At 60.8% G+C, this 27,244-nt stretch overlaps 1 protein-coding gene across 1 annotated transcript in view; it reads left to right on the top strand.

Annotated features, from left to right (window-relative positions):
- Positions 1-27,244, top strand: part of CABIN1 (calcineurin binding protein 1) — a 75,967-nt gene that overhangs the window by 10,834 nt on the left and 37,889 nt on the right. Inside the window, exons 9-26 of the mRNA XM_054712675.1 lie at positions 386-672; positions 1,683-1,851; positions 2,313-2,449; positions 2,979-3,196; positions 4,492-4,570; positions 4,941-5,131; positions 6,202-6,354; positions 7,061-7,255; positions 10,446-10,688; positions 11,061-11,217; positions 12,591-12,706; positions 14,984-15,145; positions 16,032-16,238; positions 16,368-16,513; positions 17,849-18,110; positions 18,804-19,064; positions 20,792-20,943; positions 22,414-22,592. Of these exons, the coding sequence (XP_054568650.1) occupies positions 386-672; positions 1,683-1,851; positions 2,313-2,449; positions 2,979-3,196; positions 4,492-4,570; positions 4,941-5,131; positions 6,202-6,354; positions 7,061-7,255; positions 10,446-10,688; positions 11,061-11,217; positions 12,591-12,706; positions 14,984-15,145; positions 16,032-16,238; positions 16,368-16,513; positions 17,849-18,110; positions 18,804-19,064; positions 20,792-20,943; positions 22,414-22,592 (3,314 nt within the window). The remainder of the gene's footprint in view (positions 1-385; positions 673-1,682; positions 1,852-2,312; positions 2,450-2,978; positions 3,197-4,491; positions 4,571-4,940; positions 5,132-6,201; positions 6,355-7,060; positions 7,256-10,445; positions 10,689-11,060; positions 11,218-12,590; positions 12,707-14,983; positions 15,146-16,031; positions 16,239-16,367; positions 16,514-17,848; positions 18,111-18,803; positions 19,065-20,791; positions 20,944-22,413; positions 22,593-27,244) is intronic.

Genomic DNA, 27,244 nt, shown 5'->3' with positions numbered 1-27,244 from the left:
TAGCTCCTCAGACCCGGTCCTTGTTAGCAGCCCCCCTCCCCCCAAAAAACACCCCAGATGGTGGCGCAGAGAGCTGTCACAGGTGTTTAAAGATCTGACCTGTGGGGAAGGAGATTGTCAGGCGAGTCAGTGAGGCTGAAGGTGCCTGAGGCTGAGGTGCTACAGCGCTTCTGATGGGGGGGGGGGGTTGCCAGGCCCCGCCCCTGCCCCAGCTGCTCCCCCTCAGCTGTGTTAGACTCAAGGTTTTGTCAGTAACGCCAACACACCAGGACAGCTCTCCCTGCCCTTGGGCGGTGCAGCCCTGGGGCCACTCTGCCGCCTCTCCAAGGCCCTGTGCTCAGAGCGCCTGGGAGGCGGTGCTGACCGCTGCGCTGTCTCTTTGCAGCTGGAAGTGCCTGGGAGAGAGTCTGCTGGCCATGTACAACCACCTCACCACCTGCGAGCCGCCGCGGCCCAGCCTCGGCAAGAGGGTGGACCTGTCTGACTACCAGGACCCCAGCCAGCACCCAGTGTCCGCGGCGGTGGCGGCGCCTGTCAGCGTGGTCCAGCCCAGCCCCGTCAGTGCCGGCTCCTCCGTGACCGTGGCGGAGCCCGTGCTCTCCTGCTCCCCTGTGGCCACAGCCAGCTTCCCGCTGCACAGCCCCAGCCTGCTGGAGCCCGGTGTCCCCCTGGGTGAGCCCCCCGGGGCTGGCTTCTGGGGAGACCCAGTTTGCTGGGCAGGAAGGATCTGGGCTGTTTGGGTCTCTCAGAGGGACAGGTCCTGCTCATTCTCTTGGTCTGAGGTTTAAGCAAGAGGCCCCGGACCCCAGGGGAGTCTCTCCGCCTGCCCTGGGGGCTGCTCCTCAGGGGCCCCCTCCTCAGGGGCCGCTGCAGTAATGAAGCCCCTCAGGGATGGCGGGGCTCAGGATGCAGCTCCCGGGCCCCTCAGCACCCGCCGGGTCCCGGCAGAAAGGCTGCTCTCCCTGCTCGTGCTGGGAGCCGGCAGGTCCTGCTGTTCTGCTCCGCGCTGGCCAGCTCCACAGCACTCGGCATGGCCGCACCGCAGCCCCAGTTCTTTGGCCTTAACAGTCAGCCAAGTCCCACCACATGTGCTAGAATTGTTTTGGATGGTCTTACCAATTTTTATTGCCGTTGGAATTGTAAGAAATGTCAGACAGAAGCTCCCAGGTCTTTTCTCGATTTTCTGTGTCACAGAAAAAAGCTTCTGAACGAACACATGCAGTTGTTTCTACCTTTTTCCCTTAGTCATACGTGACTCCTCTGCTTTCTGTAGAAGTCACGTGATTCTTTCACGCACATCATAGCATCAGGTGCTCAGGCTGGACAGTGGGTGGAGTCGGTGTGACTGCTACTTGCTCTCACCCAGCCCAGGCTTGTCCATGAGGCCGCAGAGGCCCCTGCAGCCATCCGGCGTGAGGGGGGCGGGGGGAGGGGGGACGGGAACGCTTGGCTCGAGACCCTGTGTTCTGTAGCACGGAGAGTAGTCTTGAGATCTGGCTGTGGGCTCTGCGAATTTGAGAAGGGTGTGGGGTTAGACAGTTTGTGGGGGCTTGAAAATAACCTTGCTCAGGATGCTGTTCAAGGAGAGATGGGACCTTGCTTGAATGTTGAAGACGATGGAGAGGAAGCCTGCGGGCGAGACTGAGGGACTCGCCCCGTGTGACTGCGTGTGCTCTCTGCAGGCGACCTGTCTGCAGGAGATAAAGCCAGGAAGGGCGTGAAGCGGAAGAAGATCTCGGAAGAGAACGGGGAGACAGCGAAGCGGCGGTCTGCCCGCGTCCGGAACACCAAGTGCAAAAAGGAGGAGAAAGTGGACTTCCAGGAGCTCCTGCTGAAGTTCCTGCCGCCCAGGTACAGTCTTGTCTTCTCGGATTTGCAGACACCAACTCCGGCCTGCCCCACCCGTGTTTCTCCTCCACCGCGCCCCCTCCGGCACCTGCTTTCCCGCGACGTCCGTGCCAGTGGCCACGCACGGCTCCCCCTGGTTGGGCTCTCGGTGTGTCCTGTTCTCCTGCCGTGGAGCGTCCTGCGGGCGGGGACCAGGACTCGCGCATCTTTTGGAAGGCCAGGCACTTCCGGGGCCTCAGAGATGAGTGGCTTCCGGAGCTGGAGGCCACGCACTCGGGTCCCTGTGCACTCACCCCCGCTTTCGGGGCCGGGGCTGCTGCGTCGGCTTGGCCCGCCCCTCCAGGGCCAGCGTGCACGCTCTCCCCGCCCCTCCGAAGCCTTCCTGACTCTGCCCGGGACGAGGTGAAGAGCAGGACTTCAGGGGCGGCTGTGAGGCATGGCTCCTGTGACGGGGTGTCCTGCAGGCTGAGGAAGCTGGACCCCGAGGAGGAAGACGACCCCTTCCACGGCTACGGGGTGCAGGCGGAAGCCAAGCCGGAGAGCTGCCCGAGCACGGGGTCTCAGAGGCTGTCCTTCGACGCGGCCACGTTCATGGAGTCTGGTAGGAGGGCCCGTGACCATGCCCGGTGGGGATCTTCCTCCTCCACCCTCCAGCCTGTCCAGGTTTTCTCCTGGGAGAATGGGCCTGGTGTGGTCTGAAGGGTGGTCCAGGGGCTGCCTGGACTGGTCTGGGCCTGAGCTCGTGGCAGCTGGGAGGTCTGCCCTTGCTCACACTCGACTCTGCTTCCTGCAGGGCGTGGGCTTCAGGCCGAACCCAGGGCGGGCTCTGCGGTCGGTCTCGCCGACCCCGCTCTGGAGGGCATCGTGGTGCCAGGCAGCGGGCTCCGTGTTTTCTGTGCGCGGTCTTGCTAGCGTGCACGGCGGCACCTGGAGGCCAACCCGTCAGTGCCCATCGCAGACCTGGATGTTCAGAGAGGCCTGCTGGGCCGCTGCGGGCTGGAGCCAGGAATGGCCTGTGGTGGACACACGGGCTCTGCTCCCCCGCCCCTGCCCATCGCCTCGCTTCCAAAGAACATGGGAGGCCCTGGCACAGAAGGGCCTTTATTCAGGCAGGTCTCTCCCCCCGGCAGAGAGGCAGGATGTGCACACGTTCCTGCTGGAGAACTTCACCAACGGGGGCGTCTTGGAGCTGATGATGCGCTACCTGAAGGCCATGGGCCACAGGTTCCTGCTGCGGTGGCCCCCCGGGCTGGCGGAGGTCGTGCTCAGCATCCACCGCAGCTGGAGGAGGCACAGCGCCAGCCTGCCCAACCCGCTGCTGCGGGACTGCAGCAACCAGCACATCAAGGTGGGCGGGCGGGCGGGGGCTGCGCCGGGCCAGGGCCCCTGTCAGCCTGGGCCAGGGAGGGGCTCAGGGACCTTCCGGGGGAGGGGGCTGTTGAGCCTGCTGAGCTGCACTGACTTCTGGGCCTGGGACGTGGGCCCCCGGGGTTTGAAGCAGGAAAGCAGTGAACCTGGTTTGTGCCGAGAGATCCCTGGTGGCTGAGTGGAGGAGAGCGTGGGGGAGCGTGGGCACAGGTTCTCAGGAGGCTGTTGCTCGGGGAACCATGGCGGCGGCGGTGGGTGGGGGTTCTGGAGGCAGAGCTGACAGGCGGAACTGAGTGTAGGGTGAGGGGTGAGACGGAGAGGACTCCTAGGGCTGGCCCAGCCTGGGCTGGCGGCAGGGTGGTGTAGAGAGGCTGGGGAAGTGAAGGCTTGGCTGTATTTGGGGTCCGGGGGCGGTTACTGAGAAAACGTAAGTGCAGAGGCTGAGTAGGGCTGCTCAGGGGAGTGGTGGGGTCTTTAGTAGCAGGGGCCAAGCCATGCCGTCCACCTGCCACAGCACTCCATACCGCAGGCTCCTCCCCTCGGTGCCTCCCAGGGCTAAGGGGACCCAGCGTGCTTGGCCGCCCCTCCCAGTGGGGGGAGAGGGGATGCTGAGGAGGGGGCGCTGGAGCCTTCAGGGCCTGCCTGGCCTGGTGATACTTCTGGCCAGGGCACTGCAGGTTGTGCAGCCTCTGCTGGGCCACTTCCTTTTGGGCCTGAGAGCAGTACTCTGACCTGCAGACTCTTGTTAGTCCTCACCCGAGGATATGTCCATTGGTTTTTAGAGAGAGTAGAAGGGAGGGGGAGAGAGAGAGAAACATCGATTTGAGAAAGACACATCAATTGGTTGCCTCCTGCACGGGGTCAGGGATCGAGGTACGTGCCTTAATGGGAATCGAACCCGCAACCTCTCAGTCCAAGGGCCTGCACTTTAACCACTGAACCAAACGGACCAGGGCTGACCCCAGATCCCTTTAAGGGTTGAGTGCTGCGGTGTGGATACGGCAGCTGGCCCCGCACTGGGCAGGCGGCAGAGCGGCCCGTCATGGGCTAGGCCCTCAGGACTGAAGACCGGGTCCCAGGCTCCTCCCAGGTGATGCCCGTGTAGGTGCACATGCTCCCCTCTGTCCCGGCGGGTCGCCGTTGATGACCATGTGCTAAACGGGAAGCAGGTAGAACAGTGGTTTTTTTAAGTCAAAGTAAGTTTTAGTTTAGTTTGTCCCATTCCCCACCCTTTGGTGACTGCCCGTCCCTGACACCTCGGCGCCTGTCCCACAGGGCATGATGCTGATGTCTCTCTGCTGCATGGAGCTGCAGCTGGACCAGTGGCTGCTGACCAAGGGCAGAAGCGCCTCGGGTAGGAGCGCTGTTTCCTGTGGCGGGGCGTTCCGGACCCTTAGCGGTCAGCAGGCAGGGGCGTGGGGAGCCGCGCCGCGGAAGTCAGACTTGAACCTGCGAATCTGCAGTGGGCACATGTCCTGGGTTGGCTTATCCAGGGTCTTAGCCGAGAAGTGTTAGCAGCAGCTGACCACCAGAGGGAGCCACCTACCTGCTTTTCTCTTCCTTGGGCTGGAAGGAAGTGAGAGCTTAGTGTTCCCAAGTTAGCACGTGACAATTTCCGTGTCCCAGTAATTTCTCCAGCAGAGCGAGGGCCGAGGGGGCGCTCTGGGAGCAGCAGGGCGCCTGGACCTGCACGTGAAGCTGACTTGTTCTGTCTGACTTTTCAGTGTCTCCTCGGAACTGCCCTGCTGCTGGTGGGGCGAATGGCAGGTTTGGGCCTGATTTCCCGGGAACCCACTTCCTGGGGGACCTCCTGCAAATGTCATTTGCCTCGTCTCAGCGGGACCTGTTTGAGGATGGCTGGCTGGAGTTTGTGGTCCGAGTGTATTGGCTGAAGGCTCGGTTCCTGGCACTGCAGGTTGGTTCTGTGCTCGGCTGCGTGGGGAGCATGCCCTGGCACCCAGAGGGACGGAAGAGAGCTGGATGCCTCCTGGAGGATGTGCCTGTGCACGTGTGTGGCCCCTGCCCGGGCTCAGCTTGAGGAAGTGGGACCTGGTGGGGGATTTTCAGCATCGCGGGAATCCCGGCGTAGCTCCAGTCCGTAAAGCACAGCAGCACAACAGGGTCTGAAAGGGGCCTCCTGAGCCCCCTCTACAGCCCTCACTCAAGGTTGCCTCGGGGTCTGGACCCTTTGCTTACGCTTTCCTGAGAAAGCCTGAGCGAGCGCACGAACGGCTGCAGAGCTTTCTAGAGGGAGTCACTTCTCGGAAAGCTGCTTTGGAGCCTGGTCTGGAAGGCCAGTGACGGGCTGTTACCCAGCCCTTCGCACATGGTGGTACCTGGTGCACTGTGGTAGGATGAGCAACCGAGTGCACGGTCGGTTCTGGAATTAGGACAGGCCTAGCTTGTAATCCTGGCCCTGCATTTATTACCGAGCTTTTTAAAAATATATATATATTTTATTGATTTTTTAACAGAGAGGAAGGGAGAGAGAGAGAGAGTTAGAAACATCGATGAGAGAGAAACATCAATCAGCTGCCTCCTGCACACCCCCCTACTGGGGATGTGCCCACAACCAAGGTACATGCCCTTGACCGGAATCGAACCTGGGACCCCTCAGTCTGCAGGCCGATGCTCTATCCACTGAGCCAAACTGGTTAGGGCATATTATCGTGCTTTTTGAACAAGATGCTCAGCCTCGCTCAAGTGTCTTAAGTGTCCTTACCTGTAACATGAGGTTAATGAAACCTGCCCTTAGAGTCGTGATGTGAATTCATTTGTCTGTTTGTCCATCCATCCATCCATCCATCTGTCCCACAAATATTCCCTGAGTCCCACTGTGCATCAGGTCCCGTTCCAGAGTCTGGCAGAAATTGGATGAAACTGCCCTCCCTGTGCCGGCAGGCTGGTGGGTCAGGGAGGTGAGGCCCTGGCATAGCAGCGAGTCCTCTTCCTTCACCCTCTGTCCTCTGCTCTTCCTTTGACCAGGGGGACATGGAGCAGGCCCTGGAGAACTATGACATCTGCACGGAGATGCTCCAGAGCTCCGCTGCCATCCAGGCAGAGGCAGGGGCTGAGCACGGCGACACTGTCATCCGGCTCCCCAACCTCCACAACGACTCGGTCGTTTCCCTGGAGGAGGTGCGTGGGGGCGTTGTCTTCATGGTGCAGAGCTGTTTGGGGCAAGGCCAAGTGCAGCGCCCCTGCTGCTACCTCCCGGGGCCCCTGCAGGCCTCCCGGTGAGGAGAGGCTTGTGGGTAATGGGGCATGTGACCTTTGGCCCAGGGCTCCATGAGTCTGGTTTGCTGAACTGACTACGAGACTCCTACTATTTTGGCAGACACTGTTCTGAGCCGCTCTGGTTCTGGGGAGTTTTTGTGGTTGTTTCCTTAGGTTGTTTTTTTAAAGAATTGAACTCCTTGACTTGAATAGAAATAATTTTTTGTTTGTTTTGTTACTCCTCACCTGAGGGTATTTTTTCCATTGAGAGAGAGTGGAAGGGAAGAGTGGGGGTAGAGAAAGGGAAACATCGATGCGAGAGAGACACATTGATTGGTTGCCTCCTGCATGTGCCCTGACTAGGGCCAGGGAGTGAACCCGCAGGCCAGGTACGTGCCCTTGACTGGGAATCGAACACTTGACCCTTTGGTGTGTGGGCCGACACTCTAACCACTGAGATACACCAGCCAGGGCTTAATAGAAATACTTTCGATAAAGTATTTCCCTAATGTAAATGCTGATATATTAAGGGGAGTCTGATTTTGGGTCTGATAAATGCGAACACTGGCTGGGTTCAGGGAGCATGTGAGGGGTTTCTCACCCGCTAGGAATTCTGGGTTTCTTCCAGATCGATAAGAACCTGAAGTCGCTGGAGCGGTGCCAGTCCCTGGAGGAGATCCAGCGGCTGTACGAGGCTGGCGACTACGAGGCCGTGGTGCAGCTGCTCCGCCCCACCCTGTGCGCCAGTGGGTTCGACCGGGCCAAGCACCTGGAGTTCATGACGTCCATTCCCGAGCGGCCGGCGCAGCTGCTGCTGCTGCAGGTGCGTGCCGCCCTGGGCCCCCCCTCGGGCCTTCTTCGCTTGGTGTGGGTGGTTCCCTGAGGCTCTGAGAACCTACAAAAATGGGAGTAAAAGCCACTAACTCGGCAGCCAGGAGGGTGCAATGAGCAGGTATGGGCGGAAGCGGGAACTTAGGAGTGCAGGTCCTAGGGTTCATGTACTTGACTCTGAACTTTGCACGGCAGAGGAGGGAGCGTAGTCAGGACCTTAGCCATCCATCCAGCTGCTTGTTCCTTTGCCTGGCTTTTGAATCACTTTAAAAGTTAACTAGTGAGTAGATATGAAAGTGGGTAGAATATCGGTATAATGTGAAGAATCAAGATAAAACGAATACCCACGTGGTCACGTCGTTGAAGGAAAGGAACAGCAGTGTGACGTGGGGGCCCATGTGCACGCTCGGCTTCCTTCACGCCTCTGCTCCTCAGGAAGTGAACCCTACTGAGAGCCCGCGGTGCCAGCCTCTGGTGGCGCTGGAATTTCCCCGCCCTGGGCCTCAGCTCCTCTCCCCACTCTAGCTGGGGATGATCGTTGTCCTTACCTCAGACGGCTCTTGTGGGATTCTAAGAATTAGCATGTGTGGGCACCATGCCTGGCTTGTAGCATGTGCCACGTGGGTGCCAGCTGTCATCACTGCCAGCATCCTCAGGAAGCACGGAGTCGGCCGCGGAGGCTGCCGGGGAAGGTGATAGAAGCGATGTGCTTATGGCACTGGGCGGTCCGTGTCCTGTCCCTATGGTTCTCACACTAACCACGCTGTAGTTACTGTCTTATTGGGTCCTTCCCCTTCAGTCTGGAAAGCCAGCCCAGTCTTCTGTCAGGTTTTTTGCTCAGATTACATGAGACCTTGTAGTTACTCGCATCCACTTTCTTGAACTGGGAAACAGATGAAAGGTGCAACTGAGGAGCAGAGGGAGAGGCCGCTCTCCCCGCTCAGCGTGGGGAGGAGAGAGCGGGGCAGAGGGCGTCGGGCGGCCCAAGCGGAGGTCGAGGGATGACATTCGTCCGACCTCAGTTACCATGGCAGGTGCGGGAAGAGTCCAGCATGGCTGTACGGGAGGGACAGCTGGGTGTACCCCGGGGGCCACTGGGTGGGAGGAAGGCAGAGGCCAGTCCTCTCTGCCTCTGGGAAAAGGCCCCAATGGCTCAGGTGCCATCTTGCTCCGTGGTCTGGAGCTCCTGGTGTGGCACATGCCCTGTTGGTGGGAACTGCTGTCGGACAGGCACTGAGCAGCGCTGTGGGCTGAGGCCTGGGCCAGGTACCAGGGAAGCGCCTGCTCTTTGCAAATAAGTGAATCCTGGGTTTTGCTCCATTTCCTATTGGTGGGAGGGGGGTTCTTATTGGTTTGGAGCGCTTTTTACATATTAAAGATACTCATCTTTTTCTCATCAAATGTTGCAAATATTTCCCCCAGTTTGATGTTTGCTTTTTAATTGTAACTGGTGTGTTTTTTGGACATACAGAAGTTTTGAATTATGTTGTCAAATGCCTGTGATTTTGTTCATTGTGCTTAGGCAGCCTTTCTAAGAGTGACAAAATGTTCACCCACTTGTTCCACACACGTGGATCGAGTTCCCGCATGTGCCTGGCAGGCAGGCAGGGGCTCGGCAAACACAGAAAGGCCCGCTGGCTTCGTTTCCTTCCAGCCGTGTTGGTGGTTCCTGTTTTGCATTTCAGTGACTTCATCCAGCTCAGAGGGTGGGCGTCTGCAGGGACCCTCCCCTCCAGGTGTGGCGGCTGTCCCTCCGCCTTTCGAAGTCTTCAAGATGATTGTCTTTCTGACTGCTGAGCTGAGTTTTCGTCCTTGATGTTTGGTCGCTGTTTTGTGCAGGGCCTTTTGTTGGCCATTCTGTTTCCTAAGAGCGCGTTTCTGGTTTACAGGAACCCTGTTGATTTTTGCATGTTTGTTTGGAATCTAGCCACTGCACTGAATTCCTGTTATTTCTGAGGGCGGTAATTTGGTCTCCTCATCTGTTGGCAGTTATTCTTCTGCCTTTTAGCTCTTCCTGGCCTTGAGCACGGGGATTACGTCACACTGGAGTGCTGCTGGCAGGTCCTCGTCTTGGCCTTGACTTTCACGGCAACTCTGGCTGCAGTTACACAGTCAGTGGTCTTCCTCCTGCCAGGGGAGAGCCCTGCCCTGGCACGTGTGGCATTTGATCAGGGGGGTCAGCGTGGGCACCCTCGCACCCCAGTGGCCGCCTGCTGGAGGGCTCCTTTTCTCTAAAGAAACACACGCCCCGTGTCCCTGGCAATTAGGGCTTTTAAATTAGGGCTGGTTTTGATCTGTGCTCAGAGGTCGCAGCACATACCAAAGGCAGTTGGGATGTTTCTGTCCCCACACCTGTCTGTGTCACCTCAGCGTGTGGCAGCTGCACGTGCCGAGGCTGGCAGGAGGCGGGCAGGAGCCACTGCTGGGCCTCAGCTGTGCCGAGCCAGAGCCCATGGGGCGCCAGGCAGCAGGTGCTTCCTGTGGCTCTGACCGGCCGCAGCCAGATCTGTGACTCCACAGCCCGCTCAGTAATGAGAGAGGCTGAGAGGTCTGTTCTGGAGCAAAAGGAAAGGAGGCTTGGCCAAGGCGATGGCTCCCGAAGGGGAGATTTTAAAGTCACGGTGCAGTGTGCGTCCTGAGAGCTGCCCCGTCGGACGCTGCCGAGTGAACACGGACGTCAGCACACCTCGCGCCTCGGCACCTCTGCGGGCCGGGAGTGGCTGGGCTCAGAGGCTTCAGGCCCTGCTCCACCTGGCACCTGGCTTCAGCGCTGCCTGGCCAGTGCCCTCCTCCCGAGGCAGTCCCTCCTGGCAGTCCCTCCCCTGCTGAGACCCCCAGAGCCATGGCCCTGGATGGGCACGTGACTGGGTGGCCTGGGGCACAGTCAGGGCTAACAGAGGTGGTGGAGTCAGCCTCATTTTGGCTGCTCCCGGGCTCTAAATGGGAAACTGAGGCACCGAGGCGAAGCACCTTTCTGACAGCTTCCTGGCTGGGGGCCTGGCACGCCGTGGTTGCACACAGGTCCCAGCCCACAGGCCGGCAGACGCCTCGGGGCCACAGTGCTTCCTTCCCCTGGCCTGCCCTCCGTCTCCGCCCCGTCCGCCTGCCCTCCGTCCTCAGGCCAGGTGGGCGGCATGTCAGCGCCCCCCCCCCTCGCCCCCCACGCCCCTTCCTGTGTGCAGGACTCCCTGCTCCGGCGCCAGGACCACCGGCAGTGCTTCGAGTGCTCCGATGTCGCTCTGCACGAGGCGGTGCAGCAGATGGTGAACGCCGGCGAGGCTGCGGCCAAGGAGGAGTGGGTGGCCACCGTGACCCAGCTGCTGCTGGGCATCGAGCAGGCGCTCTCGGCGGACGGCAGCGGCAGCATCCTGAGGGACGCGTCCGCGGCCGCCGGCCTCACCCGGCTCACCAACAACCTGATCCAGGTGACGCCCTGCTCCTCCTGCCCGCCCCGCAGCGGGGGGCTGTCCCCTGTCCCCCGTCCCCTTCCAGGCCAGCCACCACCCTGCCAGGAGATACAGCGTGCTCCTCCCTCACTTCACCCTTCACCCTCCTCCAGGGCGCCTGCCCCAGAGTGCACTGTCCACCAGCCTCTCTCTCCACCCTCTCGTTGGCTTCCGTGGCCTGTCCTCTGCCCCTGCTCCTGCCCTCTCTGGGGATCGGGCACCCCACAGCCCCTCCCCTGGAAACGGTCTGGCAAGGGCTCTACCTGTCCCCGCTCCTCTGCGACACCCTGCAGCCCTCAGTCGCTTCCATTGCAGCAGCCACGCTGATCCATGGCTCTCCCCCTCCCCCAGATCATTGACTGCAGCATGGCTGTGCAGGAGGAGCCCAAGGAGCCCCACGTCTCCTCGGTGCTGCCCTGGATCATTCTGCATCGCATCATCTGGCAGGAAGAGGACGCCTTCCGCTCCCTGTGCCAGCAGCAGCAGCTTCAGAGCTCAGCGGATGAAGGTGGGGAAGTGGGTCTGGGGTGGCCTTGGCCCGTGCGACCTGCCCCGGCCTCTGCCCAGGGCCCTGCGGCCCTCCCCGGGGCTGTGAGTGGCTGGGGCGTCGTTGACAGGGTTTCTGTGGCACCGGGACAGAGGCAGAGGCTCCCTCGGGAGCGAGCTCACTGTGCAGTGGGGTCAGGGGTCAGTGGCGTGGGGAATGTCACATGTCTGCTGCAGTGGCGGTGCAGACACGACAGCGGGGGAGTGCTTACGAAGGCGCCGCCAGTGCTCTGAGGCCTCAGACCTGCTAACCGCTTCGATGCCCACAAGAGCCCTGTGAGGTGGGCAGCGTGTGCCAGCCCTGCTCTTAAACCACTTCACTGACCCACCGCCTGGGTGTGGACGGCTGGAGGCAGCGTGGTTCCAAACCCCAGCTGGCACTTCCTGGCGGTGGGCACGTCAGGTGAACGCTCAGCTCTGTTCCCTGTATCCATGCTGGGAGCAGTGGCCCTGTCCCAGGGGCTGTTCTGAGAGCAGAAGCCAGCACTTGCCACAGCAGATCAGTGCAGACACATGGAGGCCCCGAGTCTGGAGTCGTCATTATAAAGGAGAGGCCAGCCCGGCCGGCGTGGCTCAGTGGTGCGCATTGACCTATGAACCAGGAAGTCATGGTTTGATTCCTGGACAGGGCACATACCGGGGTTGCAGGCTCTGTCCCCAGTAGGGGGCGTGCAGGAGGCAGCTGATCAATGATTCTCTCTCATTGTTGATATTTCTCTCCCTCTCCTTTCCTCTCTGAAATCAATAAACATTTTTTTTTAATAATAAAGATTCTTTTAGATTTCTAAACTGAAAAAGTTAATCTTTATGGGACAAAAAAACGAGCCTCATTTCCGGTTTCTCCTAATCCTAATCCTCTTTAAAAACGTTAGTTACAAATCCACTAATGGGTTATGGCCCACAGCTTCAAAAATACTGAGAAGGAACTAGTAATAGTTCCAGTGGTGAACACTTAACTGAAATTTGATAGTTTTTTTCCCTTCTGTAATATGTAGGTAGACCTAAGTGTGAGAATTTTTCACTTGAGAAACGGTGTATTTAGACTGTTACAAATTACTCATCTCTTTCAAAAGGCTTCCTGAATGCACAGATAGACGCTCCCCGCGATGCTCCCCAAATGTCTGCTCGGTGGGTGAAGCGTTTCTCCTGTACCCGCTGCAGGATGTGCATGGCTTAGTAAGCCAGTCAGGTCACCACTTGTTTTAAAAGATAAGAAAGGAAGGAAGGAAAGACAACTCTGTGGCTACCTTGGTAAGGAAAGCACAGGAGAGACTGCCTGCAGCTCCCTCCCGCGCCCCGCCGGGGCTCACTCCTGTGCGTCTGGTCTTTCCCCAGCGATGGCCGAGACATCCATGCTCCCATCCTCCCTCATGCTGCTCAACACCGCCCACGAGTACTTGGGCCGGAGGTCCTGGTGCTGCAATTCGGACGGGGCGCTGCTGCGGTTCTACGTAAGTGCTGTGGGGCTTGGTGGCCCGCCGCTGCGGGGGGGGGGGGGGGGGGGGCTGCTGGGCTGCTTTGACTTGTGGCACAGATGTGACTACTCCAAGTTTTGAGAAAGTCTGCACGTGGTGTCCTGTGCACCTGAGGCTCGGGGGCTCTGGCCCTGGCCTTGAACTGTAGGTAGACTTAGACCCACTAGTTGTTACTGAGTCTGTTTTGTGTCGGGCACAGGGCCAGGCCTTTAATAGTAATTTTAGAAGTACATACTGCATTCACCACCTTCCATTGAGTCCTGTTTGCCAAGCACCACTCCCATGCCAGGTGGGAGTTGCTCAGTGAGTAGCTACTGCATTCCTTCAGTCAGTAAAGACGTATTTTGTGAGCAAAGTAGACTTCCTCTCCCTCGCCAGCTGTGACTGACGGCTTACTGGTGACAGCAGCATCGTCCCGTCCCCACATCTTACTGTTGAGGCAGAGGCCAAGCAGCGCTTAGACAGGTACCGAGCACAGGAGGGCCCCTAGCCGGTGGGAATGTCTGTTAGTAAACGTTGTAGTGGAACGTAGCCACACCCACATTTGCATATTAATGTTAACCGGGCGGGGTTTGCCTGCAGGAGCAGGTTGGTTAGCTCTGGCGGAGTCCAGATGGCCTGGGAAGCCTGAATACTTACTATGGCCTTTTAGGAGAGGTTTGCCGTCCTCTGCTTTCTAGCCGTTAGTGAGCACTCCCTCCTCCCACGCCCTCCCCATCCTGATCCTCCTGCACTGCCGTGGAGTTTCCTTAGGGTGTGTACTGTGTGTCTCTTCCCCAGTGAACGCACCTTCCGTGAAGGTAGGGCTTTGTTTGGTTCACTGCTGGGTCCCAGTACCTAGCAGCGCACCTAGCCCACAGTAGGTGCTTAATGAATACGAGTGAAGGAGACAAAGCACGTGCAAGAGCTCGTGTATGAGTAAAGCTCTTGTAGGAGGACCTGGACTTGGCCAGGAGACCCGCCTGGCCGGCTCGGGACCCCAGAGCTGGTTAGCGTCTGCCCCACCTGTGAGCTTCGAGAGCCCCCAGGTGCTCACCCTGCGTCAGCTCCAGTTTTGGGGAAATGGTGCTAGGCCGAGTCTCCAGTGCTGCCCAGGCCTCAGTGCCTCCTCCTGCTCTGCCATATGAGAGTGTGGGCACTGCCACAGGGCGCCTCTCCCAGGCGGCACCTCCTGCTGGCTTAGGGGCCAGGCGACTGGCGGCCAGTGGGTGTGGCACTGAGAGGCAGGAGCCGGCAGAGGGGTGAGGGGGCCGGGTTCTCCTGGTTCTTCTCAGTCTGTGTCTGTTTTTGGTGGAACATGAATTTTAGCTGCCAGGATCTAAAAAAAAATTTGATTTGATTTTTGCTCTTTATTTATCTTCTCTTTTTCGGATTTACTAGGTTTTTCCTAACTTATTGAGTTGAGTGATTATTTTAGTGTCCACTCTTGTAACTCATGCATTAAAGGTTATAATTTTTTCCCAAGTACATTTTTAGCCACATACCATAGTTTTGACATTTGGTATTTGCGATCTTTATGTAATTGACTTCTAACTTTATTGAGTTATGTTCAGAGGATGTCGTCTGTATCCTATCTAGTCTGTGGTATTTGTTGAGATTTGCTTCTTGTCTGGTTGTGGTCAAAATCTCATGGATGTTTGAAAAGAATGTATACTTGCGAGTAGTTGGGCATAACAACAGTGATGAGTTTGTTTACCTAACCGCCCTCCATTGGAGTCTGAGCTTCTCTTTTTAATGTGTTTTTATTGATTTCAGAGCGGAAGGGAGAAGGAGATACAACATCCATGATGAGAGAGTGTCATTGATCAGCTGCCTCCTGCATGCCCCGCACTGGGGATCAAACCCCCAACCTGGCATATGTCCTGACTGGGAATTGAACCATGACCTCCTGGTTCATAGGTCAACCGATGCTCGACCACTGAGCCACGCCGGTCGGGCGGAATCTGAGCTTCTTAAAAGCAGGGACTATGCGGCACTGTGCCCAGCATAGGAGGGGCTCAGTAAATATTGGAGGAGTAAATGAACGGCTAAACAAATCACAATTCCTCAGAGGGCGTATCCTGTCTCCTAGCCGCTGAGAGAAGCTGACTGGGCGTGCTGAGAGGAAGGCCACTGCGAGAGCGGGGCCCAGAGCGGCTCCCGGAGGGTGACAGGCCCTTTCCAGAAAAGGGCCCAAGTAGACAAGGCCTCCCCGCAGGTTAACAGGCTCCTGGGGCCCTCTCCTCAGGCGTCTCTCCCGCCCGCCCGCTGTAGGTCCGCGTTCTCCAGAAGGAACTGGCGGAACCCACCTCTGAGGACACGCACCCCTACAAGGAGGAGCTGGAGACGGCCGTGGAGCAGTGCTTCTACTGCCTGTACAGCTTCCCCAGCAAGAAGAGCAAGGCCCGGTACCTGGAGGAGCACTCGGCCCCGCAGGTGAGGCCCGCAGGCCCGCTGTGCCCCCCGCCCCCCCCCGCCCCCCGGGAGAGGGCTCGGCACCCGACATGCAGCCTCCAAGGCGCAGGCCGGATGCCTCAGGAGGATGAAGGTGCTCGTGGGCCCGACCTTGCAGGACGGGCTTCACAAGTGCTGCCTGATCACTCAAGAGTGCAACATGGCGATTTCAATAGGTTCGCTTCCTTTTTACAGAAATACGTTTTTATTTCCGAGAGGAAGGGAGAGGGAGAGAGAGAGACATCAGTGATGAGAGAGAACCATGGATCGGCTGCCTCCTGCACGCCCCACTCTGGGAATCGAGCCCGCAGCCCGGGCCTGTGCCCTGACGGGGAATCGAACCGTGACCTCCTGGCTCCTAGGCCCACGCTCAATCTCTGAGCCTCGCCGGTCGGGCAGGAGATTTTCTTTAACAGTTTGGATAATATGAATAATTTCTTAGAGGTTGCTCATCTTTCATGTTTTGGCTTTCAGAGCACTTTGGGCCTATCATGCTCAGCGGTGCTGTCCGTTATGCTCTGATCTTAAAGCGTGTCCCCCCGAGTGTCGGCTCCTTTGGGCAGGGCCCCTGCTTTGGCCGCTGCACAGGGTGTGGGCCCCCCCCCCCGACCCCCGGCCCAGAGTAAGCACTTGGTCAGTATTGACAACCAAGTGATGGATGGGGCGATGGAGGTGAGGAGAGGGTCAGGGCCCACATGGACTCAGCAAGTGCAGCCCTGAGTTTCCAACATGCTCTGTGAAGAGCAGGCTTACGCCGGTCACTGCTCTGCTCTCCGGCACGGGGGTCTGGGAAGGACCGTGGCCACTTAGAGGAGCTCGGTGCTTCCCTGACCGACCGCTCTGCGATTGCTCTCTGTCTGTCTGCAAGGTGGACCTGATCTGGGAAGATGCCCTCTTTATGTTCGAGTACTTTAAGCCCAAGACCCTCCCTGAGTTTGACAGCTACAAGACCAGCACCGTGTCTGCGGACTTGGCTAACCTGCTGAAGAGAATCGCCACCATCGTGCCCCGCACCGAGAGGCCGGCCCTGAGCCTGGACAGGGTCTCTGCGTACATTGAGGGCACCTCGGCCGAGGTAGGAGCCATGTCCCGTCACCTTCTCCTTCAGCCATGCTGACGTGAGCGGTCCTGGGTGTGAAGCCTCACTGGCCACCGTGGCGCCCCTGGCTCCGCCTCCCCTGACCCTTGCCCGCTCCCCTGCCAGGTCCCTTGCCTCCCGGAAGGGGCTGACCCCTCCCCTGCGGTGGTGAATGAGCTCTACTACCTGCTGGCCGACTACCACTTTAAAAACAAAGAGCAGTCCAAGGCGATCAGATTCTACATGCACGACATCTGCATCTGCCCTGACAGGTGAGTGCCGGCGGCTGCGGCCAGGGACCTGGGGGTGGGCCAGGCTGGTGGGCGGCCGGGGTGCCTCAGCTCAGGAGGCTCTCCCTGCCCGGCGGGGAGGAGTGACGAGGTGGCTTAGACGCCACAGTTACTGGGAAAGGCTCTCCATACAAAGAGAAGCAAGGGACAGAGCCCCTCGGGAAGCCCTCTGGGTGGGCACTGGGTCAGAGGAGGGCTGAGGGGCCCACCGCGTCTGCCTGCAGGGCGGGCTGTGCGGCCTGGCCCCGTCCCGTGCGCTGCGTGCTGCCCGCTCTCCTGGCTTCCGCCTGGGGCTGCTGGGTGCACTCTGCTTCTTCCCCCGCGCTGTCTGTGGGGCGGTGGTGTCCTCATCTGGGGGGACGGGGGGGGGGGGCAGTCAGAGAGACACTAAAGCCGGGGTTCTCGTTCCTCGCTCCGCCGCAGTGCATTGCTGGCAGCAGTGATAGTCCCGTCTTCCCTGGCGGGTGCCTGTAAGGGCTGGACTGAAGGACGCCCAGGGGCGAGCCACCAGGCCCCTCCGGGTCCTGGGCAGGTCCTCCCAGGACCCCCGTCTCTCCGCACGGCTCTTGGGGGGCTGGGCTGTGGAGTTGACACCCTCGGCACAGCGGGGGCACAGGCTGGAGGCGGCCCAGTTGCGCCGTCGTGACCTTCACGCTGCTGAGGGCTGTCCTGTGCGAGGGGCCGCCAGCTCTCCCTCGCCGTGGGAAGGCGGTGTGACCCCTCGCTGTTCAGACAGGGCGGCAGCATGCACAGGAGGCGCCTCCTCGCTGTCGCGCACGGTGAGCGCTCAGCCAGCCTGCGTGTGGGTCTGCTCTACCGCACCGGCCACAGCGGCCGGGAGAAGACAGCCGAGGCCCGACGGCCGGCTCCCTGCGGAGGAAGCCGCCACAGTTTAAGAAAAAGCCGCCAGCACAGTACTATCGCTGCTGCCAGCAATGCACTGCGTCACATCCGGGGACTGTCACATAGTCCAGGAAGCCAGTTTGCCAGTTTTAAAGTCAGTGCCTCTCTGTACAGCACTCAGAACATTCCAGACTCGCCCGGCGGTGTGGCTCAGTGGTTGAGTGTTGACCGTTGACCTATGAACCAGGAGGTCACGGTTCAATCTCCGGTTAGGGTACATGCCTGGGTTGCGGGCTCGATCCCCAGTGTGGGGTGTGCACGAGGCAGCCGATCCATGGTTCTCTCTCATCATTGATGTTTTCTCTCCCTCTCCCTCTCCCTTCCTCTCTGAAATCAATAAAAATACATTAAAAGACAAACAAACAACAGCAAAAGACAACCGAGTGTTGACTGGTGCCTTTGTTGTGACCACAGGTTTGACTCCTGGGCAGGCATGGCCCTGGCCCGGGCCAGTCGCATTCAGGACAAGCTGAATTCCAATGAGCTGAAGAGCGACTGGCCGATCTGGAAGCACGCCACGCCTGTCCTGAACTGCTTCCGGCGGGCGCTGGAGATCGACAGCTCCAACCTGTCCCTGTGGATCGAGTACGGCACCATGTCCTACGCCCTGCACGCCTTCGCCTCGCGCCAGCTGAAACAGTGGCGGGGCGATCTGCCCTCCGAGCTCGTGCAGCAGGTGAGGGGCCTGGAGGCGCTGCTCCGGACGCACAGGCTCCCAGTCAGTGGAGCAGGGGTGGGGCTGGAGGATCTGCCCTCTTATAAGCACCCCAAGTCCCGGGAAGCATTCCTGTTGGACCCCAGGGCTGGACATGCTCTGGGGCCGTGGAGCTGGGAGCTGGTGCGCGTCTTCCCAGCTCTGCCGGCCGCCCTGGTGAGCGGGACAGGTCCTCGCTGCCTGCCCTGGGGACTCCTCTCAGGACATCAGCTCTGGTGTCCTGGTCTCCTCAGGCCCCTGCAGTGATGCCCGCAGCCACGCAGCCCCCGCCCCTGCTGGCGCCCCCTCCAGGCGCAGGGCCTCGCTACAGCCACAGGTGGTAGCTGGGACCGTTAGAAGGTGTCACGGTGCTTCATAAACGCCCAAACTGTTCCACACCGATGCCGCGGGGGAAGGGGAAGAAAGAAAGAACATGGCGTGGCAGGAGGGGCCTGCGTGTCCGTCCAGCGCTGTTGCCTGCCGTGGCGTGGGTTCTGAGGAGTCCAGGCCTCGGCAGTGTCCCAGCTGGGGGTGGTGCTCGCGCTCCCGTGTGGGTCTCGGCCTTGGTGAGAGGAGCCCTGTGCACACAAGGCAGCGGCTCCCCCCGGACAGGCCTGGCTGCTCGTGCCGGTTCTGTGCGCCTAAGGCCGGCCTGGCCTCGTGGTCTCGTTGCAGATGGAGGGCCGGCGGGACAGCATGCTGGAGACCGCCAGGCACTGCTTCCTGTCGGCGGCGCGCTGCGAGGGGGACGGGGACGAGGAGGAGTGGCTCATCCACTACATGCTGGGCAAGGTGGCCGAGAAGCAGCAGCAGCCGCCCACCGTCTACCTGCTGCACTACCGGCAGGCCGGCCACTACCTGCACGAGGAGGCCGCCCGCTACCCCAAGAAGATCCACTACCACAACCCGCCTGAGCTGGCCATGGAGGCCCTGGAGGTGACGCTGTGCCCGCCCTGGGCGGGGAAGCAGGGCCAGGGCGGGCCGGTCTCTCCCGGGGCATGGGGCCTGCGGGCCCAGTGACTCCCTGCTGCCCGGCGGAACCCTCGGTGTTCAGCAGCTTTGCGTGCAATTAAATGGAAGCAGCCTCTCCGCGCTCTCTAAGGGGTGCGCCCATCCTTGCCGGGAGAGGGAGCTGTTTGTTCTCGTCTCCTCATTAGCACACGCAGGTTCCGAGGGCCTGGCCGACGGCGCTAGTGCAGGCATCCACCCCTGCAGCTGGCCGGTGTCGGGGAGCGGGCGCCTGTGCTCCAGGTCAGAGGAGACAGCCTGCCTCGGCAGGACTGAGCGGGGCAGCGGCCGGTTCTCTTAACCTCAGGTTTGGGGTCTCCACTGCCCCCAAGAGCAGAGAGCACGTGTTTCCTGCTTGGCGTTGCTGTGTTTCCATTTCACACGATGCTCATGCAGCCCTGTGCGGTGGATGGGTGGCCGTGACCAGCACATTCTGTAGGGAGGAGGCTAGGACACGGGTGTGCATCCACATTGCTTGGCCTGACCCAGGACTCTCCACTTTCCAAGGCCCAGAGCCTGGGTCCCCCCCTCCATCTCCCCCGCCCCGCAGCGTGCACGGGCCCAGCTTCTGGGAGTTTGGGGCAGAGCCGCTTGCTTATGCCTTTTCGTGTCTCTTCCGATTATAAAGTAACAGCCCGCGCCCTGGCCGGTGCGGCTCAGTTGGGTGGGCACAGAAGGTTGCAGGTTTGATTCCCAGTCAGGGCACATGCCCAGTTTTCAGGTTCAATCCTGGCTGGTTCTCTTTCTCTGAACCCCCCACCCCGCCCAAATCAATGAAAAACATCCCCCTGGGTGAGGATTTTAAAAGATAAAATTAACACATATTCTTGGTTCAAGAATATATATAAGAATCAAACAATTGAGAAGTGTCCAAAGCGATTCTAGTCGCCCCACCGGTCGTACCTGCGTCCAGTGTGGGCATGCCCGCCTCTCCGGATGTTCTTTTGACATGGAGACGTCATATTTAGCACCTTGCCTTTCTCACTGGACACGAGGTAGTAGAAGGCGTGTGGGCTCCCTTCCCTGTCCTGTGCCCTCGAGTCCGGCTGGGCATCCATGTAGTTGCCTGGCCCTTTGTTCCTGGCTTTGGCCTCGCTCCCACTGATTCCGTGACAGGTCAGTCAGGGCGCAGCTGTGGCCACGCCTCAGGGAGCACACACAGCTCAGTTGTCCCTTGACAGTGAGAGCTTCGGGCACCGGCTGCCGGTGTGGTGGGAGATCACATGCGCCTCCAGCCGGCCCTGCACACACTCAGGCTCCCAACCGCCAGCTGACCTCGCAGCAACACGGGTTTGAGCTGCACAGTCAACTGGGACAGATCCACGTATACGTCTGTCTGCCCAATCAGAGCGCGGATGGTTCAAGGGTCAGCTTATTTCCCGGGGTCATTAACATTTGACCCACAATGTCTCGTTGCCCTGAAAGGTTGTACTGATCTATGAACTTCCATGTTTTTCATCAGCTTAGCTGGTATCCTCTTTTAATATTCGATAATCTTGTGAGCAAGCAAAACGTCTCATTTAAAAATTTGCCGTTTTACACTGCTTCCTGCTGAGTGGCTTCGAGCCGCTGGGCCCCGCTTCCTGTGTGGCTGACTGGCCCGTGGAGCGACCTGAGCCCCTGGGGGGCTGCTCACACCTGAGTGTATCCCCTAGGTGTACTTCCGGCTCCACGCCTCCATCCTGAAGCTCCTGGGGAAGCCCGAGTTGGGGGTTGGTGCCGAGGTCCTGGTCAACTTCATGAAGGAGGCTGCCGAAGGGCCCTTCGCCAGGGGCGAGGAGAAGAACACGCCCAAAGCTTCAGAAAAGTGAGTGGCGCCTCCTCCAGCCGCTCGTCCCTGTGCCCGGGAGGGTTCCTTCATGGCAGGGGGCGCCCAGCGGGGCTGCTGCGGAGGCCAGAGTTCTTGGAGCTTCTGGACCTCGCCTGGAGCTCCTGAGGCCGGGCTGAGGCATTTCTCTTGAACTTGAGAAGGAGAGGCTGTGTCACCTGGCCCTGTGGCCATGCCCGGTGCCCCCCACCCCCTTCCCGCCGGGGCGCAGCTCCGCCCTGTGCAGAACACTGGGGGAGCAGTTCTCAGGCTGCTGCCTCTTGCTCCTGGGGCCTCTCCCAGGGCCTCTCCCACCCGTTGTTCCAAGAAGCAGGGAGAGGTGTGGGAGGCGTGGGCTCTGCAGGGTCAGAGGGCTCGAGGATGCTGCGGCCCTGGTGTAGCCCCCGTACTGGGCCTGGCACAGTACCCCCAGCCTCCCCTTGACTGAGTCGTATCTCTGTGGGTGGCCAGATCCTGGAGCTTTGGCTCAGCTCGCCCTGCTTCTGGGCCTCTGCCCGGCCGGGCACTGGGCAGGGCTCAGTGAGGCTAACGGGGGGATGGGCACACACGTGGCAGGTCACACTGGGGGACGCAGGATGACCCGAAGTTAGACATATTTTTTAGTCACAAAGGGCTCCCAATTTAGTGACGTTATCTTTTGTTTCTCATACTTCTTTTTCAGAAAGTTTAAAAGTTATACAAATGACACATGAATGTATTCTAGTTACAGAGAATTCTGCCAGTTTATAAACACACAAACCCCTCTCCTCCCCAGAGTTAGCCGCTGTTCACTGTTCAGTCCTCAGGTCGTTTCTGTGCGTGTGCACACGTACACGGACAAGTAAACCACAGGGCTTCTCTAATGAAAACCAACACTGAAGGTGCTTTTCTAGAGTCTTCTTTTCCCTGACATGGGCCTGGGACCCATCCACAGACATGCCCCGCCTCCTCATTCTTCCTAGTGAAGTCACATGACAGCTCCCTAGTGGCTGCCGGTGGCCGGTGGCTGTCCTGGCCGCGCAGAGATGCCCCTGTTTCTGCGGCCATGGCGACGGGACAGGTGTCGCTAGCTCTGCTCCTCGGGGTTGCGGCGATGTCCCAGGCACGAGAGCAGGTGTTCCTCTCGCTGCTCTGGTCGGGGGTTAGTTTCCTGGCCGTGGCATCGTACAGATTCCTGACTTGGTGTGGGGGGCGCTGGGGTGGGCTTCATCCGGTCCCCCCAGTCTCCGGGGCCTGAGACCTGAGCTGCCTGCAGAGCCCGGCCATGTTGGGGGCTGGGCCTGAGCGGTGCCACGTGGGCCACTCGGTCGGGGCCTGGAACACCAGCCAGAGGGGTGTGGGGGCGTGCCTGGGGGCTGGGCCCGGGAAGGGTGGCTTGGGGACTCGACAGCTGGGAGGGGCCTTGTCCAGCCTTGCACACGTCCTTCGGTGCCATGTGGAGCTGCTGACCTGTACCCCTCTGCCCCACAGGGAGAAGGCCTGCCTGGTGGACGAGGACTCCCACTCTTCAGCTGGGACACTGCCGGGCCCCGGAGCCTCCCTTCCCTCCTCCTCTGGCCCAGGTCTGACATCCCCACCTTACACAGCCACTCCGATTGACCACGATTACGTCAAATGTAAAAAACCCCATCAGCAGGCGACGCCGGACGGTACAGTCCCTGTTCTCCCTACTGCCAGCCCAGGGCGGCACGCCAGTCGGGGGCGGGAGCTTTGGGCGATGAGTCGCTTTGTTTCGGTGAGGGGGGTGCTGGGTCTGGGGTGACACGGGCAATGTTGTGGCTGTTCATTAACCTCATGGACTCACGGTGATTCTGTGCTTCCGAGACGTGCCCAGGGTCGCCACCTGCCAGCTCGCCCACGGGGAGCCGGGGAGGGTGAGGCAGGCTAGAGCTCCGTGCCTGCCTCTCGGGGCTTGCTGTCGGTCTGCGGGCTGCCTAGCGTGGCTCCTGTGCAGCCGGCTGCACTATTATGGCATGCCCTTCTGGCGCTCATGGACAGGCACCCCTGGGAATCTGGGCAGGTTGGGGGGTGTCGGCTGGGACCGCACAAGGCCATCCCTGTGGGATGGGGCAGGTGGCGACTGTCCAACCACATTCCTTACTAACATTGGAGGCTCGCATGCGCCCTCGCAGCTCGACTTCATGCTCTCACGTGTCTAGGAAAAGCTGGGGACGGGGTATTGGCCGGAGTGAGCAGAACTGGCGGACTTAGAGGGCCTTGGAAGCAGAGCCCGTGGAGGCGGTGACAGAGCTGATGACACCAGCTTCTCAGGCGGCGCCCCCTCCTGGGGGCTGTGGGATGGGCCTCGCTCTGCCCTCCCCTGGGCATCGAGGGGTGCGCGGGTGGAGAGCAGGGTTAGAGAAGAGCTGGCGGAGGGGGACCAGGGGACAGGTGACCTGAGAGGCAAGGAGACCTGCAAGCGTCCCCTCCGGGGCTCAGGCGGGCCCAAGTGAGTGCGTGGAGAGAGGCTGCGGCCCCGTGTGCTGGGTGGCTGTCACCTCCCTCCGGTCGTCTGGCTGCTGGGCCCTGCCCGCCCAGAGGGGTGAGTAGAGGTGGGATAACGGCCGCCTGCTCCTCCAGGCTTCCCTCTGAGACGTTCCCAGAGCGAGGCCCTTCTCCCTCCTGCTCGCCTCCACCTTCCACTCAGGAGCACACGAGAGCGTTGGGAGCAAAGCCCGCTCGGGTTCGTTTCTCCCGGGCGCCGCCCGTGCGCTTCAGCACCTGCTGGTGCTCAGGAGGGAGGGCTGCTCTCCCCTGGCCCCCAGCCTGGGCTGCACCCTCCGCAGCCCTCAGGCTCCAGCCAAACGCGGGAGCAGGACTGTGCTGGGCTCGGTCCGTCCACAGAGCTGGGGGTGCCTCCCTGGTGTGGGTACCGGGGAGAGCGGAGGACGAGGCAGGACTGCCTCAGACGGGCTGTGGTGCCACCTGGCACTGCCACCAGCCATCCCGTGGTGGCGCACACGTGCCCGGAGCTGTGGTGACATGCCCGGCTGCCAATCTGAGGGGTATCGGTTGTGGACGTTTGCAGAGGGAGCCATGCGCATGCGTTTTCAATGGTTGTGAAAGGGGTTCCTGTCAGTGACGTGGAGCCACTGAGGCCCATGGCCACTTTGCTCAGCCCGGCCCGTGTGCCAGAAAGCCCTGCGCAGGCTCTCGGGGGGAGGCCGGGGGAGCCGGGGTTTGCACGGCTCATGGTTGGGGTGCAACTGAAATTCCCAGAGGCCTGGCCTGGCCTCTTGGTGGGGTGGGAGTCCTCCTGAGGAGGCCAAGCTTAGCCAGGATCCCGGGTGTGCTGGAGTTTCCTAGGAAGCGGGGCAGGAGGGACCAGGCAGGGGTCAGAGGAGTGGGGGCGGGAGGGGCTGCTGTCCATGGTTCAGGGTGCCCATCGGCCCATTTACACATGAACAGGCTGCCCTGAGCCCAGGCTGTAGGGCTGCCTAGCGTGGCGCCCGTGCAGTCAGCTGCCCTCGATGGCATGTCCTGGCGGCCATGGTGTGGGCTGGAGGACCCTCCAGGAGAGCGTGCCTGTGCCACCCCCATGCGACATTCATCCTCACCTGCCATGTGTCACTGTCTGTGTCGTGTCCTGTGTGCTCACGCCCACTGCTCGCCACCTCCTCCGTCAGCATTGCCCGTGCCGCCCCTAACCCGGCCACACTCTGTCTCCAGGCTTTGTCTTTGCCTGCACGGTCACGGCTCGCTTCAGGGGACCGCGCAGACCGCATGCTCCGCCCACAGTCCGGCTCCCTGCTCCCGTGGCCCGAGCGCCCGCACACCTGCTGGTCTGTGATCTGGAGAGCGTGTGTTCCATGTGCTTGGCTTCTGCCCCAGCCCGTCTCCCCCGCTCCGGGCGGATGCAGGGCAGCCGCGGCCGCCCCGCCTGCCTGCCTGCCTGCCTGCCTGCCGCCCGCAGGCGTCTCAGCCCTGTGTTCCCATTGCTTCGCTCTTCCCTGCTTTAAAGAAACAGCCAAGGCAGCAGACTCCACGCTCCCGGGCTACCGTGTCAGGGCGGCTGTGAAGTACAAACGGTGCGCAGTCGCCAAGGTGCTACAGGGAGGAGCTCGGAGGGCAGTCCGTGCCGGCGGGCGGGCCTGGCCTGGTGCCCGCTCCCAGCCCAGGCGGCCAGGGAGGCAGCTGTGGTGGGAGGCTGTGTCCATGGACAGAGCCCCTCAAAGTGGAGGAGGCTCCGAGTGCAGCTCAGTTCGTCTTGCGTGTCCCCCACCGAGTGGGGACTGGCTCGGGGCAGGGAGGGAGGCTGTTGGAGGGCGGAGCCAGTCACCTCATTTGTTCTCCTTCATTCTTACCTTTTATCAAACCTCTTCGGGCTGCCTGGCCGGGGTTCCCCAGTGGCCAGAGTGTCCGCCTGTGCACCGAAGGGTCGCAGGTTCGGTTCCCGGTCAAGGGAATGTACCTGGGTTGCAGGTTTGAGCCCCACTCCAGTCGGGGCACAGGTGGCAGGCAACCAATCGATGTGTCTCTCTCAAATCGATGTGTGTGTGTGTCTCTGCCCACCACCCCTTCCACGCTCTCTAAAAAAAAAAAAAAAAAATCAATGAAAAAAAATACCTTAGGTGAGGATTACCCAAAATAAAAAGCCTGTTCAGGCCACAGCTGGTCATGGAGATGATCGAGTGCCTGCCGTGTGCTAGGACGGAGGAGGGCGCCGCAGGGAAAGCCACGATGGGCCCCGACGCCTGCTGCCTGGCTGCACCTGTGTGTCTGCAGGCGGTGTCGTGGAGCAGTGGTCGGTGCCTGAGCTGGCTCTGGGGTTTGGTGGATTGGAGGACTTGCTGGTGGGTGACAGACAATGGGAGCAGAGACATGGAGGATGGAGCGTCCTGTGGCTTTTGAGTTCCGAGGTGACCAGGGTGGGTGGGAGAGGAGAGAGCTTGGGAAACCAGCTGGGCCAGAGGGGCTTCTTTCCCGTGGGCGTGGGGAGTGGCGTGGTCGTGGCATCTCTGTCAGGTGGGATGGGCAGCCTTCCTGTCACCACGCAGACCCCTTCCGCTGCCCCCAGCTCTGCTCTGCGCTTGGCCCTGCGGGTCGTGCTCTGCAGCGGAGGGGCCAGGGCTTAGAAGCAGGCGGGGCAGCGGCCGCTGGCTGGTGATGCGCATCCCTCTAGGACTCAGCAGAGGGCGGGACCGGCCCCAAGGATGGAAGTGAAGTGTCCCGTGGTCACAGTAAGAGGAGGAGGTGTTTATAATCCTGCCACCATCTGAATTAGTGTGAGCAGGCTTGGTGCGGGCAGACTGGGCCCGTCTCCTTTCTCCGTGGCCTGCAGGCAGCTCTGCAGAAACTGGAGCCCGGGCTGCGGCGTCCCTGGGGGCTCCTTCAGCGCGCTGCCCGCTCTGTGGGAAGCTTGGCTCCAGAGAGGCAGTGTCCATCCCCCTCCTGCTCTGCCTCCGGCCCAGGGGCCAGGAGAAGCCCGGCCCGGTCCCTCTGCAGAACCTCCAGGTGGTGGCCGGGACAGAACGGCAGCCGCTTCTGCGGGCCCTCCTCCACCAGGCAGGCAGGGGGCAGAGGGTGCTGCCACCAGGCTTGGCATCCTTTGCCTGCAGAGCATCAGCAGACCCACCTGGTTCTTCGCAGCACAGGCCAGCGCCCTGGGCGTGTCCCGCTGCGCCCGGCTTGTGCCTGGGCCTCTGGGATGTGGAGGAAGCACCCAGGCCATTAGTGCGCGGGTGCACAATGCCGCATGTCAGCGCCCTCAGAGCCTTGGCCTAATACAGTCCCCGATGAGGACTGTGACACTCAGGGACTGCTTTGTGGAGGAGGCGGGCCGGAGCCAGGCCTGGAAGCGCGGCCAGTTGCTGGAGGCTGAGTGTCCCCAGGTCAGAACGGCCCCGCCCTCCATACACATACTGGCTCCCATGTGCCTTGATCAGGTGCGGCCGCGGGAGGGCTGTGCGCGGTGGTGCTGGAGCCCGTGCGGGGCGCGGCTGTGCTGGAGGCGGCGTAGCGTGGCTCAGGGAGGGTCCTTGCCCAGAGGCACCGAGCTTTGGGCAGGGTGTGCGTGTCCAGGGCTCTTTGCCTACCCCAGAGGAGCTTCCCCAGTGCTGATGGCCAGGCCTAATCAGGGCCATTCCCTGGGTACCCTGGCTGGTGAGTTGACCGCGACAGAGGGGCCTTGTGGGAGTGGGGAGAGGGGAGGGACCAGTGGCATCTTCCCCTCTCCTGCCCCTGTAGCCGCCTCGGACAGGAGCACACCCCAGTCCAGAGTGCCCTCTGGTCTCTGCTCCCCACCCCCCGCTGCCACCTGCCCGCCAGCTCCTCTGGCTCCAGCGTTCTGAGGCGGGGCCCT

The sequence above is a fragment of the Eptesicus fuscus genome, chromosome 23, assembly GCF_027574615.1.
Source record: "Eptesicus fuscus isolate TK198812 chromosome 23, DD_ASM_mEF_20220401, whole genome shotgun sequence".
NCBI classification, from domain to species: Eukaryota; Metazoa; Chordata; class Mammalia; order Chiroptera; family Vespertilionidae; genus Eptesicus; species Eptesicus fuscus.
Note: the sequence above shows the minus strand (reverse complement) of the source record. Positions and strands in the feature narration are given on the sequence as shown.